Raw genomic sequence first — 18,352 nt, forward strand, 5'->3', positions numbered from 1 at the left:
CCGTATGTGAGCTCAGCAGCGTAAAAACTAGCGCGAAATAGACAGTTTGTCTCAACTGAGTTGCCGTACTTTTTAAGACCACGTGCTTTTGTTTACAAAGAAGTAGCTCGCAACGATACAGCCATGAACTAACCGTCTATTTAGTCATATTTACGGGCTTTTAAGTAGTTCAACAAAGAGGTATATTTTAGAAAACAGTTAAGTATGAAGGGTACGATGTTAAATCGCGCTCCTTAGAAGAAGCTTACGTTATTTTGTAGCTCCTTTGAGCGTGAATTAGAGGTTTTAACATAAAGAAACCCAACGATAATAGTGATGCGGTCCTTGAACTACGTTCAACGAGTCAGTTTGGATTTCACAGGAACTCTGTTTCCTCATGCGATCTGTCTGGGCGATGCAGACAACGACTCGGTGAGTAAAGGTCACGGTGTTTCATGAATTACGTGTTCCCAGTTTGTTCCCAGTTTGTCGAGCAAGGACCAAAAGAACCAAGTAACCTGGACAAGGATACATATTCAGTACATACTTTAAAAGTGCTCGAAACATGCATGTAATTTAGTGTAAGAATGTAAGACTTTCTGTAGACTGGCTAACTTTAATTTCTGATCCGATTATAAGTCTCATAGAAATAAGGTCACAAAACAAAAGTTCTGTGTGCAACATATTTAAATGCTGAATGCTTCTCACATCTGATAATGTCCTTCTTCTTCTTCTTGTCATATATTTGAAAAAAAAGCCAATTGGAAGATGTCATAATCATCAGTATCTGCATTTTCTCAATTAGTGATGAATTTGATCTGTATTTGCTGATGTCATTGACATTTTGTATTTATTTTAAATCCCTTATTAGTAATTAAGGACATAGTACGGCTTCATTATTAAATCCACACTTGTTTAGAATCAGTTCTACATGTGGACATTTTGGTCAGTTGCTGATTGAGTAAACCTGATGAAGATGCAACGTTGAAATGTCTCAATATATCGTTTTGGGAACCATTTATTTGCCAGGTATGTTACACATACGAGGAACTTGTCTTGGCGGGTGGTGCATACGTTAGACAAACAACAACAATCAACACCGTGCAAGTGTGCATGCAGCTTTTCTTTATTGTTGTTTTTGTCTCCTTACCAACAAGCCTGAGACAACATGCATACACATCTCTGTGGCCTCGCTCCAATATAACATTTTTTATAAACCAGAAGATAAATTATTAAAAATGTCGGGATGTAAACCACGTCTAACTTTCAGAGTATTCTTCGCAGTGTTTGTGGCGTCTCCGAGTTACAGCAAAGTAAAAGTAGCCGTCTGTCTCCATCCTCTGCAGCTGAACGAGCTGGTCGTGGGCGACACCAAAGGGAAGCTGCTCGTGTACAAGAACGACGACGCCAAACCCTGGGTCACGAGAACCTGCGTGGGCATGGTGAGCACAGAACCCAGGAAACCGGAGGCAACGCTTACGATTTCACAGAGATGATTGGTTTCTCGTACTCATATGATGTGTCTTTGTTTGGCAGCTGACTTGCGTTGCAGTCGGAGATGTCTGCAACAAAGGAAAGGTGAGTTATGAAATGATCGGCTGCAGCGTATGATGGATATTTTGGTGACGTTTCCAATATGGTGCGTTTTCTTCCCCCCCCCTGTTTGGCAGAACTTCGTGGTCGCTGTTGGAGCGGAGGGCTGGTTCCACCTCTTCGACTTGACGGCCGCCGCCGCGAGTAAAGCGGATTCCTCCAGTCAGCACGAGTTCACGTCCGCAGAGGACCAGAAGCCTCTTTTCACCCAACACATTCCGGCCAACACCAAAGTCATCCTCATCAGCGACATCGGTAAATGAACCTCCTGTATGCGTCCCGTGTGTCTGGCTTCCTGACCTTGACCACGCCGTGCGTGCACACCTGTACCGCAGACGGAGACGGCCGCTGCGAGCTCGTGGTCGGCTACACGGACCGAGTGGTGCGAGCGTTCCGCTGGGAGGAGCCGTCCGAAGGCGCCGAGCCCGGATCTGGACAGCTGGTTCTGCTGAAGAAGTGGCTTCTGGAGGGCCAGGTATGAGTTGTTACTGAAGCTGTGAGGCGCTGCTCGTCAGTAGGAGCAGGTTTCATCCTCCAATACGTACACCGACTGTATGAACTACTAATCCAACAGTATTTATGGTGTATTGATTATCAGCAGCATCATATTGTCATGGTATCTTCCCATCAGCTTCCATTCTACAAATGCATGTTGTCTAAGTTAAGGATTCAAAGCTGGTTACAGTATATTATCTTTAAAAAATATATTTTTAACATACAAGTTTCATAACAGTGAAAGAAGATAAGATAAAATAATACTTCATTAGCCCCGCAGTGGGGAAATTGTAGGATTACAGCAGCAAGAGATAGTAGTTAAATAAGAAGCAAGTAATAAATAAACAGTAAAACAGTCAAAATAATCCACAATAGCACTATTATATAAACCAAAACAACAGTTGATTAATTGATTAGTCGATCCCAAATAAATCTACAACAATTTCGAGAAGCAGTTGATCACCAAAAGTTATTTATTGAGCAGTAAAATCAAACATTTATTTTTCTGATTTGATGCTTTTCTCTGCTTTGCATTATTCTGAATTTAAAATATTTTGGTTTTGAACCATAAGTCACACGAAACGATTAAATTGAAGACGTAATCCTGGACTACTAATTACTAATCAATGAATCTAATGATTCTCCATACATTTAGCATATTGTGATGTATGTCGATAAAGGAAGATACTATATATAAAGGAAGATCCGTACTGTAAATTCTATTGAACTATTTTGTCCGGCCCTTCTGGATATTTTTGACAGACGTCAGGTGAAAATAAAGTCGTCCTGTCCAGTGAAATTAATGGAAGCTTCTTATGTAACCACACAAAGTGAAAGTTAGTTTAATGTGTGTGTGTGTGTGTGTGTGTGTGTGTGTGTGTGTGTGTGTGTGTGTGTGTGTGTGTGTGTGTGTGTGTGTGTGTGTGTGTGTGTGTGTGTGAGATGCAGGTGGACAGCTTGTCGGTGAACCCGGGTCCAGAGGGTTTACCGGAGCTGATGGTGTCTCAGCCAGGTTGCGGCTACGCCATCCTGCTGTGTTCCTGGACTCAACACGACTCCAGCGGCTCCGGAGAAGAAGCCCCTCCCACCCCCGGGAGGTAACCGCCGTCCCAAAAAACGAAAGTTACAGACGCATCGACGCCCAGAAACTGCGATTGAGTGATTTGATTTCTTTGCTCGCAGCGAGGGACCTTGCAGAGATGTAGTTCTCCATCTGACCACCGGGCGGATACACAACAAGAATGTTTCCACTCATCTTATCGGCAGCATCAGTAAAGGTCAGTTTGTCTTTCAGTGAAAGTTACTCATAAGTTATGTATAAAAAAAAAGGGATTTAACCGTTTATTTGACTTCTGTTTTTCATCAGGCTCTAAAGAGGAATCTTCTAAATGTGGGCTGTTTGCGCTCTGCACTTTAGATGGTAAGTCACGGCAAAGCGATTCAACGGCTGTGGACTTATTTTAGACACCTAAAAAAATCAATATATCAGTTTACTGTTGGCTATATTTAGAATATTTTCACCTCGCTGCCAGTCGGCCCTTTCTGATAAAGAACTGAAGCCGTTCTCTCGGCTCTCTTCAAAGTCTTGTGATCCACTTCCTGTATTTGGAGTCGTAGTAATACTATATGTCACACACACACATATATATATATATATATATATATATATATAGCTGGCAAACAGCTCTCGGAGCAGCTGGAGAGTCCATCAATATTTCAAGAAGTGGGATTATCATCATTAAGGCTGTAGGCTTCCCACATTTGGTGACGCCTTGATGAGCCGACAGAGTCGAGGTCATCGCCTCGTATGAGAAACATTAAGAGAAACTGTTCCTGCGTTTCAGCCTCATTTCAGGCTTTAAATGTGTGTGTTAAAGTGTTAAAGGCTCCCAGAGCAGCTTCCATTTGGCAAGAATGTGTTTGGACTGAGTTCAAATCATTTTCCTTCCTTATAATAGATATTTAGCTTTTTCATTGCGGCTGTCGGCCGCACACATTAAAAAAACATTCTCTTTGAATTATTTCATTTCCCAAAGGAGACATTAAAAGCAAGCTTCTCAGAATCGGGGTTTGCCAGAAGGCGCTTTGTTTCAGTGTTTCTTGAGCTTTGTTCACTACATAAACATTTAGAGCCGTAACTTTAATCTCTTTTATGTTCAGGTACGCTGAAGTTGATGGACAGCTCGGAGCAGCTGCTGTGGTCCGTGCAGGTGGATCATCAGCTGTTTGCGCTGCAGAAGCTCGACGTTACTGTGAGTTTGTGTGTATTTATGGAGCTAAATATATATATATATATTATTTTTGGCGTATTTATCCAACACGCCTGTTACACGCCTCTCCTCAGATTGGTGTTAACTTGCGTCTTGACTTTGCAGAGGTTTTGTTTTATTCATGTCATTATTTGCGTTCTCCAGGGAGACGGCAGAGAGGAGGTGGTGGCGTGCGCCTGGGACGGTCAAACCTACATCATCGACCACAATCGGACCGTCGTGCGCTTCCAGTTCGACGAGAACGTCAACGCCTTCTGTGCGGGTGAGCGACCTCATCCTGGACCCCAAAATGATCCTTTATATTGGGGCAGATCCTCTGGCCGGTGTGAGTGAACGCATGGCTCTGATTTCAGACACCAGTAGGTGGCGACGGTGAGCTTCGGGTTCAGCCGGTCTTCTCCCTGTTCAGATCTTTCTGCAGCGTTTAAACGAGCCACAGTTAATTTAAAGGAGCTAATATGACATTTGCAGTTGTAAGTGGATTAGAGAGAGACTTTGTTTGATCTGCCGGATTCCATTTGTGTGTGTGTGTGTGTGTGTGTGTGTGTGTGTGTGTGTGTGTGTGTGTGTGTGTGTGTGTGTGGGTCAACCCTTTCCGTCTGCCTGCTCTGTGGGACCATTAATGTAGATTAGACTGGTTTCTCTGTTTGTGTGGAAGCCTGCTCTTCCACAAAGACTCACATTAGTATCCAGGCTGCTGATGTGTTCATTGGGATTCACAAAACACAGTAAATCACAGCGCTGCCTGCTACATATTGGGTGAAAACACGTCTATATAAGTGTATTTTTGTGTTTTCTGTGTGTGTGGCTGCAGGTCAGTACACATGTAAGGATGGGAAGAACAGCCCCTGTCTGGTGTACGTCAGCTTCAATCACAAAATCTACATCTACTGGAAGGTGCAGCTGGAGCGCATGGAGTCCACCAACATGTTGCGCTTCCTGGAGGAGAAGCCCGAGTTCAGCAGCCACCTGAAGGCGCTGGGAGTCGGTAAGTCCACCAATCAGGAAGCTTCAGAGTCACACCGACGTCTCCTCTGTTTGTCGTGGTAATTAGAGAAGCGACCAACCGGGATATTTGTTGTCAACTTGTTTGCCATGGAGCTGTAACACTCAGACTCTGACCTGAATCCTGATGAAAAGGGAGAATAAACCGATCGCCACATGACCGAGTTTTACTGCTAACGACCTCCTGCCCCACTTTAATGGGACTCACGCAGGAGCGACTCGTACAAACACTTTCTTTCTTTCTGAGAAGGTCATGATTCAACCAGTTTTCTCATATATATTTTGGTTTGGTCACTTATTTGTCTCCATTGCACGGTGAGACTCCAGTGACCTCTTTGTTCACGCCTGGAATATCTCAACAGCTATTGGATGCCATGAAATTTGGTTCGCACCTTCTTCTTCCTCTCAGGATGAACTGTAATGACGTTTCAATCGGGTCCAAATGTGTCCAGTACGTTGCTTTATAACCAGAAACCTGCACAACTAATAACATTCCCATCAGCCTCAGCGGCGTTTTGTGCTCATGAACAAATCTCAGCAGCTCACACGCTGAACATTAGCATGTTAGCATTCAGCACAGCCTCAAAGGAGCAAGTTGTTTTAGCATAGAAAATGTTTTCTGTAATACTTTAATGGATTTAGCTTTGTCGGATAATATTATTGTATTCAATTTAATCAAAGAAATGTAGATTTTTCTAAGGAAACCAAGTCGTTTTTAATGTTTATTCCTCTTTAATAATGAAGCAAAAGTATTTCTTATCCAATAACTCGATGGAATAATCGATTTAAATCTAATTTCCTACTGATAATAATTGATAGCTGCAGCCCCGGTTTACACGACTGAAATATATTGAATCATAACCCCTGAGTCATAATATGTAGGAGTTAAAACGTACATCATATCACGTTTGTGCAGTTAAGGTTTCAGACAAATTTACATACACAACTATAGGTGAAGAGGTCAGGGAGGAAATTCCTCCCGGAAGCTTCAAATCCAATCTTTTCATTTCTAATCCAAGTGTCTGTCAGTCGACGGTGCTGAAAAGTCTTTAATCCCCAGAAGCCGAGGAAGCTGCTCGCTGCCTCATCTTCTCCATGCAGCTTCTTTCCCAACGCCACGTTTAACTCGGTCAATAAGTTGGTTGATCATTGTGAAGGCGCACAATAGTTTGTTTTAATTTCCTTCCTCATTAATCTGCTCCAGTGCATTTCCAGCTCCCACGCACATCGTGTGTGAAATGGTTTTCTCCTGAGAAGACAACTTCTCAAAGTCTTTCTGGTCTGCGTGGACGAGCAGCTCACGTCACATGTCAGAGAAGCAACGCTAGACGAGTAGAAACGCCGACATTTATATTAGCGTTATGATTGCAGATGAAACGTTGCAGGTTCCGGATGATTTTTCTGAAGGCCGGTGGTGCCGCTAGCGCCGCTTCCTGCTGCGTCTGTTAATAATTCAACCTCTGGGCCTGTTGTTGTCTTTCTGACTGAGGATTTCACAGGCTTGTTATCTAATCAGTGTGGAACACGTCTGATGTGGCAGCCAGGGGACAAGGAAGTAGAGAGGAGGAGAGAAGGAAGGAAAAAAGAGACGACTGCAGACGGATACAAATGTAAAAATGTGCCTGATATGTAGAGCGTGGACCGGAGGGGATGCAGGTTTTTTTTAGGCAACAAAAAATAGCTGTTATACAGCCATTAAATACACAGAGCTGCAAACAAAGAGGATTCGTACTGTAGGTGTTGGTGTGACCTGATAGAAATGTCTCATTCACTTTAACAACCTGACTTTAAGCCAATGGGTGATGATGGAGAGTCTGTCAATTCTCCTTTTTCTGATTATAGACAGATTCTCTTCATTCAATCATCAGATAGTTTCAACTCGTTTCGCTGTAGTTTGACTCTACAGCGGTTGAAGCTGTTTTTGGGTCATTGTAGGTATAAAAATAATGTAGAATATGGAGCTGTTGAGGGGCGTAATGTTTGAGAAGAACACTCATCATTTGTGAGATTATAGTTGTACATTTGAGAGAGAGGAAAATGGGATATTCTCTGAAAATAAAGTGGGAGATTTGCAAGAAAATACTCAAATCAGTATGAATTTCCACGTTTTTTCCTCTAAAATTAACCACTTTAATCTCCGCCAATAACTGTGACTTTTCTGCCCCGTAAATGTACGACTTTAATCCTGTAATTCGTGTGACTCCCTACCTCTTAACCTGTTCCCACGCCGAGTGTCTCACGTCTGTGTCTCCTCCTCAGATACCGACGACCCGGCAGCAGTGAGGTCTCTGGTGGCCGACGTCCTCTACAAGGATTCCCAGACTTAGCACGCTCATCAACACACTGTCTCTCCTCCCCTCTGACTGCAAATACTCTGTTAATAAACACCGCTTGTCCGCCTCCTGTGCTGCTGGTCTTGTTATTGACGGTCGGGTTCAGGTGTGTAATCTGCTCTCTGCCGGCTGTAATCTCCGTCACTGGTTGTCTCTTTCCAGCAGGGAAAGTACAAATGACTGTGTGAGATCAACTTATCGAGCGAGGGCCCTTTTCCTGCTTTCCTTCCCGTGCAGCATCTTCAACAGGTGGCGGCGTTGAAGGGATCTCCCACTGTTCCCAGCGGGAGGATCATCACCATAAGCACCTGAATGTACGGCGCCTCTCGTTTCGTCCTCATGCAATATAAATCAGCGCGTGTTCGTGTAAAGGGTAAACGCAGGCTCAGGTGTCTCGGCTCTCCGGAGTTTCTGCCCTTTAGAGGATGATCCTCGTCCTCCCAGAGCTCCCAGTGCTCCCAGTGCTCCCAGAGTTGTTTTGTGTATTTCTTACCTAAAATTTAAATCCTCCTAATCTCAAGTGAACCGTTGAGGTTCAGCCTTTGTCGGTGCATTTTACATTTTTGTGTATTTAATTACAAAGTGGCGTATACAAAATAAAATGCGAGTACAATAAAATATTGAAAACTATACAGGAACATAAGGAGACAAACATTGCAAAGTAAAGTCACAGCGTACACTGATGCAATTATATAGTGGCAACAAGTGTGTTTGCATTAATATAGAGATGTTATATAAATGCATTAATATAGAGATGTGATATAAATACAGAATAAGACAACATAATGTAGTAAATGATGAAAGAATGACATTATGAGGTCAGAGGTAGTAAATATAATATCAGAATACATATTTTTAACTAATATAACAATCAAATATAACAGTACAAAAAAGAGTTTAGTTTAATATATAAGAAATATAGTAAGAGTCGTAATATGTAGTATGTAACAAACCATCACTTTTAATTGGTATCATTTTAAGAAGGAAACTCTTAAGCGCTAATGATGCTTTTGACCCCATCAGCGGTTGAAACGAGCGCGTACTTTGTGGGTTGTATGAACCTTTATTATGATAATGATACGTTCACCTCACAGATGTTGAAGTCAAACAGGAACCTCGTTTCTTTCTGTTTCATCCCAAAGTCAACACGTCCATCTTTCGGCTGCAGTGTGTCCTCATAAGCGGTGAACATTCCTGCTCCGTGAGCTCAGTCTGATTTGAGTTTATGACCATTAATGGTCACGTAGTCGTTCTTATGGATCCTGTCTGTTGCTCGTGGACTTAGGTCTGTTGGTTCTCCGTCTCCTGGTTCCTCAGAGGAGGTGTCGGTATGCAGACTCCTCTACTGGTTTCCAGTGATGGACCCTGTGTGGCTCCGTCTCAGACATCTGACCCAGAGACACGACGTCCACTCGGGGTCACGGCCTCCACATGAGCTCGCTGACCTTCTGTGTATTTGCGTGTTCATGGCAACTATTTTAGCCTCATCATTTCTTCTATTCACTCAAAGCCCAAATTGACCTTTTTAGCAGCGTTCTTGCCATCCATGTATTATTTTTGTATCCGTTTCTCTGAGGACATGAAAGGTTACCATGGAACCAGAGCAGTATTTCAAGGGGAAAGATGTCATAGCCAAATTACGTTCATATTCTTGGGTTAAGAGATTCTGTGACCATGTTGATGACTAATGGAGAAAATGTCAAAAAAAAAAACTATTATTACTTTTTGAATTGATAAATGTGTGTGTGTAAGGGTGGCTGTCTGGATTTAGAGTTTTATTTTTATATTTGTATTTTTATTTGTCACCAATAGGAACAGATTTAATAGTTTTTTTTATGCAGAGATTCAATAATGCTTTATTTATTTATTGTATTTGTTTTGTTTTGTTTCTTTTCATTTTCTTTTCTTTTCATGAAATACTTTAAGTACTTTATTGTATTATGTTATATTTACTATACTTTTAACATGTATTCTTTTAATTTAATTAATTGTTTTTTCATTAAATATTTAAATAGTTTTATCTTGTTTTTGTATTGTATTTTTTCAAGATATTTCCATTTTAGTTAGTTTTTTTAAATATAATTGTTTGTTCCTTTTTATTTTTTGCCATTTTCTTCTTCAATTCCTCTCAGTCATTGTAAGTTAATAAGTGAATTGTTTCTAATGATGTGCTCCTGACATGTCTTACCTTCAAAGAGAGCTCGGGCTGCGACATCCACTGAGGGAAGCGTCGTCAGTTTGTGCTCGTTTCTCTTCTCCATCACAAAATAATGAAGATAAACGTGAACATAGGGTCAACCAGATCTTTTCTTAACTAGGTAAACATGGGGTTGCTTTCTGAAACTGACCTACTTTTGAAATAACATTTCTGTGAAGGCTTTATCCAGTAAACATCGTATAAATGAACTAGAAAGGGTAAATTGTATAACGTCTACAGCCGTGCAAACGGCTCTATGAAGCTTTGTGACAAAGGTGCTTTGAGCTAAATGCTAACATGCTAATTGTTTACAATTAAGACTTAAAAGGATGACTTGGACACGCACTTTGCTGTTTCATGTTGACGTCTTTACCGAAGATTTCATTACACTTTTTCTAATTTTGTAATAATTCAAATCATACTCTCTAAACTGCTGATTCATGCTTTTGAATTGAAAACTTGATTACTCAGCTTGTTCACAATATATTTGTTAGATTGTTTTGGGTTACGCTCAAACAAATTGATCCCAAATTTTGTTCTGTCAACAAATAAAACCATGAAGCAAAAATATAATCACATAGCTATATATATATATATATATATATATATATAAATATATATATATATATATATATATATGTATATATATATATACACATGTGTTCATATTTTGATAAATGTCTATGGCGATCCATCCAACAGTTGAGATGTTTGTCTCGTTTGTCGTTTCCGTGCGGCACACATTCATGTAGGACTCTGTTTATCGAGGCCACAAGCCAAAAAGGTTGAGACGTCAACATGGGCCATGACTTTAATATGTATAAAGCCGTCACGAGGAGCCGTCTATAGAACCTGACAGCATGACACCGCTCTCCCTCCAGGCTGCTTTGGATATGCGCCGCTATGAAAGGATGCTGCAGCCTCTTAATTAATTAAAATGCAATATGAAGCATCTGTTTTGCAGCCTTACCTTGACCCCTGAAGGATTAACACTCCTTCTGCATGAATACAAATAATGAATTCCTTATTCTATCAAACTGAATTGAGAAGAGAAGGAGTTATAATGATTTCATCCCACACTGAAGGAGAAATGTCGCTGCTCAAAAGAAAAAGATCTCCTCTGTGATCTGAACGTGAACCGACAGCCGGCCTTCCTGGAGCACAACCTGCATCCTCCCGCCCTCCACAGCCTCCGTGGTCGGCTGCAGTCACTGTCAGCTCTGTGAATATGACCGACTGTTGGCGCTCAGACGGTCTGTTGTCATGGCGCTCGTTAGTGCTGACCCCGCATCGCTGTTCCCACAAACGCCTCCTTCCCATCTTTACTCAAATAGGTAATAATATAATGTGGTGTAATCTTCCTTAACCTTTCACGATCTTTTCCTCAACCAAACTATTTCACAATCTTTTCCTAAACCGAACTATTTCACGATCTTTTCCTCAACCAAACTATTTCACGATCTTTTCCTAAACCGAACTATTTCACGATCTTTTCCTAAACCTAACTTTTTCACGATCTTTTCCTAAACCTAACTCAGTTTTTCACGATATTTCCCTAAACCTAACTCAGTTTTTCACGATATTTCCCTAAACCTAACTCAGTTTTTCACGATATTTCCCTAAACCTAACTCAGTTTTTCACGATATTTCCCTAAACCTAACTCAGTTTTTCACGATATTTCCCTAAACCTAACTAGCTATTTCACGATCTTTTCCTAAACCTATCTCGGTATTTTACAATCTTTTCCTAAACTGCCTAAATATTTCACAAACTTTTCCGAAACCTAGCTAACTATTTCACGATCTTTTCCTAAATTGAACAATTTCACAATCTTTTCCAAAACCTAACTGAATATTTCACAAACTTTTCCGAAACCTAGATAACTATTTCACGATCTTTTCCTAAATTGAACAATTTCACAACCTTTTCCGAAACCCAACTAAATATTTAACGATCTTTTCCGAAACCTAACTAACTATTTCCCAATCTTTTTCTAAACCTAACTAAGTATTTTCCTGTGAAGACGTACGCTTATTTTAAAAGTCTATTTGTGAGTAACGAGCAGAAAGTGACACGTTTCCCTGGACTTTCGTAGCAAACCACTCATAAAATGTCGGAGTGACTGTTTCATAAGATGTCATACAAACCATTGAGTGGAGATTCGCCGTCCTGTGGTTTCTTCTAGCATTTCAAATAGTCTACCAGGTCTCATCCCGCCTGACAACTCAAATCGTGCTCGGAATACTGTTTTTGACCGATTGTCTGCGATGCCCCGTTTACCTGAACATGCCAAACCTGATTTTAGATAAATATATGCAGCTATTATGTCTGATTGCTCAATCCCAGCTGAACCAGGCTTGTGATTCATTCACTCACAAAGACGCCTTCCACTTAAACGTACCGTACATCTGGAGTACAATGGCCATGAATCACAAACTGCAGCGGCGACTGTTTTTGCTTCAATACGCGAGGATAATTATGTTCAGGCTTTGAAAGAACGGACCTTTAGACCCGCGCAGGAGGCGAAAACACCTGCTCTAGATTTATGTGGTCTTTTAAATTCGTATAGGTTTGAGGTACTTTGCTTGAGTATTTCCATTTCATGCTACTTCACACTTCTACTCCACTACATTGTTGAATACTGACTTTTTTACAGCACCACATTTACACATTTTACTAGTTATTTACAAAACACATGACTTTATTTTTGGCCTCCTATGAAAAAGGAGATTTCCTTCTCGACTTCTCAGATAGCTTCATTCCAACAAGTACATCTTTTACTTTAATCTTTTATATACACTGTATATATTTAGTAAATATAATAATATATCAGTCTTAGGGGCCATATTTCTGCAGAACGATTACTTCAACTTTTTTTGTTTCCTGATATCTAGTATTTTTACATGTTTTTATTGGTGCTTTTACTTCAGTACAGACTCTGAGTACTTCTTCCACCACTGGTCTTGAGACAGATTCATTGTGGTCATATTTTAGGCTACGCTTTACATAATTACCATATGTTGTGCGGCATAACTCATTTCTCTCCACCTTCCTGCCAGTTCACATGAGCAGCTCCCTCCGTGCTCGGTCCTGGTGGAACAGAGTGGTGAAGTGGATCTGATCCTAACTGACAGACAGCTGGAGCCCCGGCCTCCACAGTGTGCCGGGTGGGGGGTTCTTGACATGAGCTCCATCTCGTTCCATCAAGGGCTCCAAGCAGCTGAGGGAACCGACACCACTGATTTACGGCGTCCAATTTTGTCTCCGTCGAGCTTAATTCTGCGGCTTTCATCGGTTTCATCATCCCCCTCACGCTCGCCGGGGGATAGCTGAGGATGAACAGCACACCAGGCGGCGTTAATAGCCAGCGGTTTTTATCTCCGCAGATGCAGAGAGGATTTCCATCTTACTGGCTGCTTTTAGCACACACTGGAGCCTGCAAGTGTTTGCTTTTCTTTTATGTAACACACTCTATTGCTGCAGTTCAAATTCTAACCAGTGTTTTGATTTCGCTGGAATAAGGAACTGCAACTGGCTTATTGTTTTGACTCTGTGTCACATTAAGATTAAATATGAAAGGTAGTCCATGCAAGCATGAATGGAAAAATAACGGTTTAATTAATCCCACTGCATTTGTCAGCATGGGTTTCATTTTGGAGTGGCTTTTTTTTTAAGATGCAGTCCAGACTCAGTTAGGAAGTCGTATTTCTCCCTCAGAAATAGAGTTGTCGCTGGTTTAGGAGCCTACCTGCCATCACCTGTCTGCCTGTTAATGTGTAGTGAGGCGTCCATGTTTGTTTGGTTTTTCACACCCATACATCTTAGCTTTCAGAAAAATCTCTTTTCCAGTCATAATTACGACTTGGATGCTGGCATGAATGATAATTACAGTTCAGAAAAGTGTGCGGTAATTACAATAACTTGCGTTTCTCTATTTGCATGTTAGTTTCTATGTGATTCTTTCCGGGCAAGAGCTTAAACATTTCCACTTTCTTTTTTCAAACCCTCTCTGGAGCATCTCCCACTCACTGGCACGACGTTACATAACAGCCGCCTCCCCAAAGAGGACCAAGGAGACAAAAGAGGACCTGGTCTGATCAATATTCCCCTCACGTCACCCCCGACTTCGCTCGCTGGGGTTTTGTGTTTGTGTGTGAGAGAGAGAGAAAAACCCTTCAACCAACAGATGGAGGGAGGAGATGCTTTTGGTAGAGATGAAGGACAAAAAAAGAGATAGAAAGCTATTTCTGGAGACGGGTAAAGTAAATACACCGGCTTTGATGAGGTCTGGCTGCTCTTGAGGTCTGTGACAACAGAAAAATCTTTCTGCCCACACAAGTTTTCCTCAGAGCTAAATTCCAAAAAGTGAACTGCAAATTAGAGTTTCATATGAAGGGTTCAAATCCCACTTGGAGGCAGCATGCTCTAGAGTTCAATGTCGGTTGGTTAGTGCACCACTTTGGTCCAGACTGAAAGAACCTCCACTTGTATGGATTGCTATGAAACTTCGTACAGACGTTCATGATCCCCAGATGATAAGAGATATCTGAAATATCTCAACTGTAACATGGATTGCCGTCAGTCAGTCAAGTCTCTGAAAAATACCAACGATTTACATCTTCAGTGTGAACAAATTGGTGTGTTTGTGCTTGTGTGCCACAGACACAGTGGGGAATAAAATATTGAGCAATAAACTAACACACAGTTGTTTTTGGTCTTTTCGTGTTAGAATAACACCAACCTGACTCTTTTAAATGCACTTGACTGCATTGCTAGAAGCAGAGACAAGGCCACAATAACGTATACGCCGTTGTTTACAATGCCCTACTCACTCAATAATGATCCATAAATACAATACCATGGGTGGTTAATCACACAGGCAGTGTACTCGTCGTGGGCACTGAGAGGCCTGTACTCCTCTGGGTGCAGATTTATATTAGTCATTCCCGCCTGCAGATCGGTTTGCCCTCTCTACTGCAATCTGTATTCAGCATCTGCCCTCTAAAGGAGGACAGCCTCTCCGCGCAGGATGCTGCTTTATGCAACAGCTCGACTGCTCAGACACAATTAAGCATCGGCTGCTGCCTAAAGCTCAACTTAAATGTCAAAAAGTCAACATCTACAGTTCTTCTGACGTCTCAAGAGATCAGTTTGTGTTTTTAAAACCAAGCAGCTGCTGTGCTTTCGCCTTAAGACCCCCGACACGAAGAGAAAAGAAACAAACGCAACGTGTCCTCTGAGAGAATATGTGACTAATGGTGCTTTCCTAGCAAAGGTGTTACCTGCTGCAGCTTCAACAGGATGTGGTGTGCAGCGACTGAAAGAGAGGGAGCGTTGGAGGGGCTTTCTGAGTGGGATCCTCGCTAACAAGGTTTGCTGTAATTTCATGTTCCTGTGATGTTCTTCCCCTGTGGCTTACCGGTGCCGGGAGCTGTCACACCGAGGCCTAACGGAAAGAAACAGCCTCGGCTGACAGCTCTGACAAGATGAATGCAGTTTGACAGGAAACAGACGCGTCAAAACCAATCCAATGCAGATGTGTCCCTGAACGACAACAACAACACAAATATTTGCTTGGTGGTGACTCATTTTTGTAGCTGTCTACCTGTCATTAGTTTAGCCGTCTAATATTGTGTTTCTTGTGCTTTATCACAGTGGCATCTGTGAGTTATATAATAATACAACTCAGAGGGAGACTTGAGTCTTATAAGTTACAGAAATTAAGATTTGGACTTGGTTAAGAAAGTGACGACCAGAAGAAATGTTCAAGTCTCACATTTGGAGCTGCTAAATTCCCAGAGCAATGGACAAAAAAAACACACACAGCTTGAATTAGGGCTTGAATTAATCTGTTGATTATTTTTAATGTAGCTTAATATCAAGCCCTGTTTTCAGAAAATCGGAATGGTTAATATACCCATACTAAATTCCGATTATCTCCTCAACCACAAGGCCTATTTGATCAATTAAAAAAGGTATAATATACAGAAAACCCTTGGGAACATAGGTAATGCATTCATATATGTGCTACTGGTATATTGGTTTATGATCGTGCACAGAAAAGGAAAACATATATATCGATTTAGCTATATTTGTATAATATATAACATAGCTCTATATGTTAAGAGTAAATGTGCGAAGTTTGACTTTGATTGGGTGAAGTTAAGTATTTTTAATAATTATTTAACTCTATAGAATGTAAGTATTGCTTTTCCATTACATATGTATTGTATCGTATCCAGTGGCTTGCAAAAACGTACATTGTCAAAAAAAATTCTGGGGAGTGGTTTGTGCTCCGCCGTGGTTCTTCTACAGGAGCCCAGAAGGGACAAACTGGCTCTACAGACGGCCTTTCGTGTTTTTTACGTTCCGTGCGGTCGTTGTAGGCTGAATAGAGGAGTATTCAGTTGGTTGCAACCTGCAACATCCCCACTAGATCACACTGAATCCCACAAACTGCTCCTTTAATTCACTTGAGGGCAATACAGCCTTCACTGGTCAGAGGGGTCAGCTGTCGAAGCCCCTTGATGCTGTGGGAACATCTGCTTTCTCTGTTCTTTATATAGCAGGCTGTACCGGCGAAGGGCACACACAGTACAGGGGTGTTTGGCAAGCACTGGCCATGGGAATCAATGAGAGGTCCAGTAAATCCTCTGCTAGTGGAGACCTCCCACAACCAGTCTGCTGGCTCACATTACTCAGACAGGCGGAGATTAGAGTTTTTTTAAATGGCTGCCCTTTCACATAAAGTTCTGCGCTTCCAAAAAGGCCCACTGCTCCTCCACGCTTTGTCAGTTAATATTAAGATTCTGAATACAGAGTTAGCCAGAATACATATTTTTATTAGGCAGAGAAAATACTGTTCAGAAGAAGAGAAACACCAAAAATAAATTTCTGTCACACATCGATTCCTCTCGTACGGCGTAGGAAGGTCACGAAACATCAAAGAGAAACACATCTACGTGTGGATGACCTCCGCGGAGAGGTCAGGTGGATACTGTAGCACAGTCAGACAGCACGGCACGGCTCAGGTGTTAGTAAAGCACGGAATGATCTGAGGCAGTTCTTGATTCTCCACACCATGAAAACAGACTTGAAAGGCAGGCGGCGCTGCAGTCGAGGTTTCTTGTGACAAAAGGTGATGAATGCACAAAGAATACCGGCTTCATGGAGAGGAGGGTGAGCCTTGGCACAGAGAAGCGCCGCCTCAGCCGAGCGATGAAGATCTCCTTGAAAGAGGCGGAGCGGGAAGGCAGCTGGGTCCGGCTTTTGGCAGCTTTTGTTCTGACTGGAGCTCGGTGGACCGGTTTTGGGGGGGAATTTAAGACGTAATCCACGTTTTCCCATGTGAAACACAGGCCAAAACAAGGCATGAAAAACAAGAAGAAAAAACCTGTTTTGACTCCTAACGCACACACACACACACACACACACACACACACACACACACACACAGTCAGACTAGTACACAAACATGCAGACTTGTACAAAGGCAGAACTTAACAAAGTCATGCAGATGGAATGTTTCTGATGTCAAATATGGCCAGACGTCTATTTTTATTAGAGGAACTACTGTAATTCAGGCTGCTGTGACAGGCTGGGAGTGAAGCTCCTGGAAAACTAAACCACATCAGTCTTCTGATGGGGAAAGAAAAAGAAACGGAAGAGAAGTACGTCAGAAGAGGTGGCGTTTTCCTCAGATCTCTATTTAAAGGTCTAGACGAGAAACCGTCCCTTATCTTTTAAAGAGGTAGCCGGATCAAAATCTAATTACGCAAGACTTCAAAAAACTTCCCAAAAGATTTCATTTGAACGCACCGGAAAAGGGGATCCTGAGCACCGATAGGTTTTGTTGATTCTTAAAGGAATAGTGACAATCTGGAAACACGTGTATTGACTCCTGATGAGTACAGTGAGAAGATGCTACCTCTCTCATGTCGGTCTGTGTGTTAAATTTGAAGCTATAGCTAGCAGCAATTAGTTTAGCTTAGCATAAAGCTTGGAAATGGGGAAACAGCGAGTCTGACTTGGTGCAAAAGTCGGTCATAAAAAGTTATGAGACACTGGTTTAATTTGACATGAAAGTGCTAGCTAGTGCAAAAGTTTATGTGCTAGCAGCGCGACTATTTGAGCAGATTACCTTCACCATAAAACTTCAACTTCATGTATTCAGTGTTTTTACGAATTAAACAAATGTGTAGCACGTTTACTAGTGAGCTTTAGAGTATAGGTTTGTTACCTTTGGACAAAGCCAGGCTAGCGGTTTCCCCCCGTTTCAAGTCTTTATGCTAAGCTAAGCTAACCGGCTATCCGTCGTCTTCTCATATAGCGTCGTAGAAATTAACTAGCATGCGTCCCAAAGTATGAAACAATTCCTTTGACACCATTTAAACTGAAATGATTTACAATTTAACACTTTTTTTTATTTACTTGATGATTTAAAGTAATGTTCGTACAGCCAAATCACAAAATATTCCAC

At 41.7% G+C, this 18,352-nt stretch overlaps 1 protein-coding gene across 1 annotated transcript; it reads left to right on the top strand.

Moving 5' to 3' along the window:
- The first annotated feature begins 302 nt into the window (after positions 1-302).
- itfg2 (integrin alpha FG-GAP repeat containing 2) lies at positions 303-7,742 on the top strand. Its single transcript, XM_079236265.1, has 12 exons — positions 303-411; positions 1,326-1,421; positions 1,516-1,557; positions 1,650-1,827; positions 1,908-2,047; positions 3,016-3,164; positions 3,250-3,344; positions 3,434-3,487; positions 4,228-4,319; positions 4,482-4,599; positions 5,152-5,325; positions 7,602-7,742. The coding sequence occupies exons 1-12, from the start codon at positions 316-318 to the stop codon at positions 7,667-7,669; spliced, it is 1,302 nt and encodes a 433-aa protein (XP_079092391.1). The 5' UTR covers positions 303-315; the 3' UTR covers positions 7,670-7,742.
- The last annotated feature ends 10,610 nt before the right edge of the window (positions 7,743-18,352 follow it).

The sequence above is a fragment of the Taurulus bubalis genome (assembly GCF_910589615.1).
Source record: "Taurulus bubalis genome assembly, chromosome: 20".
NCBI classification, from domain to species: Eukaryota; Metazoa; Chordata; class Actinopteri; order Perciformes; family Cottidae; genus Taurulus; species Taurulus bubalis.

Bases quoted from the DNA above. Each gene is read 5' to 3' on its own strand.
- itfg2 (XM_079236265.1), top strand. From the start codon at position 316: ATGCGGTCCTTGAACTACGTTCAACGAGTCAGTTTGGATTTCACAGGA. The intron at 1,828-1,907 runs GTAAATGAACCT...CCTGTACCGCAG, and splicing joins CATCCTCATCAGCGACATCG to ACGGAGACGGCCGCTGCGAG. The intron at 3,345-3,433 runs GTCAGTTTGTCT...GTTTTTCATCAG, and splicing joins TATCGGCAGCATCAGTAAAG to GCTCTAAAGAGGAATCTTCT.